At 38.3% G+C, this 3,454-nt stretch overlaps 1 protein-coding gene across 1 annotated transcript in view; it reads left to right on the top strand.

The window, feature by feature from the left end:
- Positions 1-1,157, top strand: part of PURA (purine rich element binding protein A) — a 1,810-nt gene extending 653 nt beyond the window's left edge. Inside the window, exon 2 of the mRNA XM_031060577.1 lies at positions 1,020-1,157. Coding sequence (XP_030916437.1) covers positions 1,020-1,157 — 138 coding nt within the window. The remainder of the gene's footprint in view (positions 1-1,019) is intronic.
- The last annotated feature ends 2,297 nt before the right edge of the window (positions 1,158-3,454 follow it).

Raw genomic sequence — 3,454 nt, 5'->3', positions numbered from 1 at the left:
CCCCCCAAAAAAAAAAAAAAAAGACTTCAAAAAAAAAAAAAAAAAAAAAAAAAAAAAAAAAAAAAAAACAAAAAAACAAAACACACAAAAAAAAAAGAGTCAAAAAAAAAAGTAATAACATTATATATGAACTGTGTTTCCTACTTGATTAAAAATATAAAGAACTGAGTGTTTATTTCCCTAATTAACCGAGAACTTTTGTACACGTTTAAGCTATTATTATTAAAAGTGTTTGCAAAAATGGTCAAGATTATAATATTGCTGAATTATATAAAAAGAAGTCCTTTTCATGTTGAGCTAACATTTGACTTTAGCACAAAAAAAAAGAGATATTTTAGAACACGTAAAATAATATTTTTAGTTTTTTCTTCTCATTTTGTTACCAAATTTTGAACCTTACATGGAGGTTACTATAGTATATTTGACACCCTATATACCTGTGATTAGAGATGTGTATATATATATGAGGGCTAGGCATGCTGTGTGTCTGAGCTTTGTCTAAATGTTATGCAGAAGTTTGTAGAGTTAAAAGGTACGTAGGTTTAATTCATGCAAGGTAAACAATAAGTGCTCTCTTTTATACAATATGCATTGCATCTGGACCTTAAACATATAAAAATGGTCAGTGAAACTTCTGTGAACATGAAGAAAAATTATTAAAAAAGGCATTTAAATGAAATTGCTAACTTGTGATTTTTACGTTTGAACCAAAGTTATTCAAATAGTAAAAAAAAAAAAAAAAACGAAAAGAGGAAAAGGAAAAAAAAAAGAGAGAGAGAGAGAAAAAAAAACGAAAAGTAAAGAATTTCCTCCCATAATATTTTTTTTCTGCACCTGTTTGGTTTACAACTGAGTAGGCGTATTGTCATTATTGTGTATATGAGATGTACTTGTATTGTTCATAATATATTTTTTTTATTCTGTGTACTTAAAGTACTTAACCTGATGTGCAGCGGTTTCCAGTCCACCTGTTTTTGGACAGCAGGTAGCGAGTCTTTCTGTGTGGCCACTGGCACTAGCACTATCTCCTGAGCTCGGGCGAGGTCCGGACCGATGCTTTGATCCCTGTTAACTTCCGTAGGCCTGTTAGGAAGCAGTGCAGCGAGGGCAGCGTGATCCCACTGAGCCATGGGGGTCGGAGTTTGGTTGGACAGTGAAAGCCAAGCCGGTGTGTGTCCGTCATGGATTTCCATGTAGCTGTGGTGCTAGTTATTATTACTGGCTACATACCTGGCCAGCCTGGCCGTGCCCTGCCCTCCCCGTCCCAGCTCCCGCCGGGCGCGGGCTCTGCTCGAAGCCCAGGCTAGGCGAACACAGATTTGTCAGAACACTAAATCTGTCCAGGTGTGTTCTCCAAATTGAAATTGTTTGTAATAATAAGAAGAATAATAATAGACTTTTACAGGTTGTCTTCGTTGTTTTTCAGTTATGGTTTTTTTTTTCTTTAAAAAAAATGTTGGTGTGCTTTTAATTGACTAACTTCTTGCTGCTGTATAGTAAAATATTAATATATTTTTATCATTAAACTGCTGCATGACTATCATCATTGCGAGTGAAGAGAAAATGTTATAAAAAAGATGCCTTAAACAGTGAAAACAAAACTTTATTTTTTGTTTTTTCTTTTCTTTTCTTTTCTTGGCTGGAATTCAGTAGAGAGCATTTCAGAGAAACTAGAATCTTGTTCCACTCGGAAGTTTTTTGGGAATGCAATCATTTTGCTGAATGGTCTTGGCTGAGTTAGGGGTCAGGTAGACCTGAGCTGCTCCTGTGCGAGCAGGAGCTGCCAGCACTTCTTTACCGAGGGGCAAGGATGGAGTTTCCGAAGGGTGGGGAGAAAACAAAAAAAAAGCTTGTTTTAAAGAATTTGATTTCCTGCTGTCATTTTATTCCCAGTTGAAATTATAATTCCCTTTTTCTTCTTGGGGTTTTTATTTTGTTGGTTTGTTTTTTGGGGGTTTTTTTTGAGATGTACTGTAAGTGTCAAAACAAGCTGTTTCCATTGTACCATGCATTATTGCCCTTGAAAGAAGTTTGCTGTTAGTGTTCACAGAAAGTTAAACACGAGCCGCTGGTAGCGAGGTGTTTCTGTTTCTTTTTAAACAATCACTGGAAATGTTTAAAATTGCTTTAATGTGCACTTTTCCTATTTCCCAGTAGTGAAATAAGCTTTTCAGAGTGCGTAATGTGACATTTGAAATGGTTCTCAATTGCATGTAAACATGTGTCTGATAACCTGCTTCTGAATCGGAGGCTCTGGATGGGCAGTTCCAGCGATTATTGTACTTCAACTGTGATGTGTCGGGACTGCACTCTCCATGCTGCTAGACGTAGTTAGGAATTTAATTGCTTTGGTTTTTTTTGCTACTTGATTGATTGTCTCGGTCCTGCTGTTCGCTGCCCTCCCCAAAGTTGTCGCGCTGCCGACGGACGCGCTCCGGCGCCCGTAGTTCCAACGCCGCCGCGGTGCGTTCCCAGCAATAAGTAGCGGGAGGCGAGGAGAGCACGGCAGAGTGTCCTTCCGTCCCTGCCGGCTCCTGGGAGCATCGCTAACGAGGCAGGCTCCTCCCGTGGTCTTCCTCGCCCGCGCCGCCCGGATCCTGCCCAGGATCCGGCTGACTGGAGGAGCGCACGGGCCGCGCGGGTCCAGTCAAACCAGTACAGCCTGGAACAGCCCGCGGGCAGTTCTGTGAACAGTGGCCGAGAACTTGTGGTCAGTTTTTGTCTCGTTTTGGGTTTCTTCTGCGTTTCCTTGGTTTTTTTGTTTCGTTTTGGTTATTTCTTCTTTTAACGCACGTTCTGTATGTCCAAGGACTTGATGAATGATGATAACGAAAGACTAAAATGACTGTAAAGATTCGTGGGATTTTGCTCCTCGTTGTTTTAGTTTTCATTGGATTTATTTTTTTGCTTTTTTTGTTTTAATTTTTGTTTTCCCGGAGGTGCTCGGTACTTTACCAAGGCTCTAATATCTCAGTATTTAAAACAAAGTACAGAAAACCCTGTTTAATGTTAGAAGAAGAAAGGTATATTTGACCATATGTGTTGTTTTTAAAAAAGACAGTATGCTCAAATGTGCCAAGATACCTAATTCCTGAGAAGTATGCCTTATATTTTCCTTGATGATATGCTTTTAAATGTCTTGTAGAATAGGTCCAAGAGCATGATAAAAGCTACTTTATAATGACTACGTGCAAGAAAACTTGAAATTCATTGCAATACTGACATTATTTTATTTTTAAGTTAAAGGGACGCTGTCAAGTAATTTACCATTGAAATACAACCACCTTTTAAGTGGTTTTATGCTAACGGGGAAATGTCCTCCGAATTCAAATTCTATTTTTTTTGTTAAAATGAAAACAAAAAAATGAAATTGCTCTGTCTTTGAGAATTTAAATAAAAAAGAAAAAAAAGAAACAGCACGAGCCGCTGTTGATTTCCTGCCTCTTCTTTGCGG

Source organism: Geospiza fortis, unplaced genomic scaffold (assembly GCF_000277835.1).
Source record: "Geospiza fortis unplaced genomic scaffold, GeoFor_1.0 scaffold413, whole genome shotgun sequence".
In the NCBI taxonomy this organism is placed as follows: domain Eukaryota; kingdom Metazoa; phylum Chordata; class Aves; order Passeriformes; family Thraupidae; genus Geospiza; species Geospiza fortis.
This window is presented reverse-complemented; position numbering and strand designations above follow the sequence as displayed.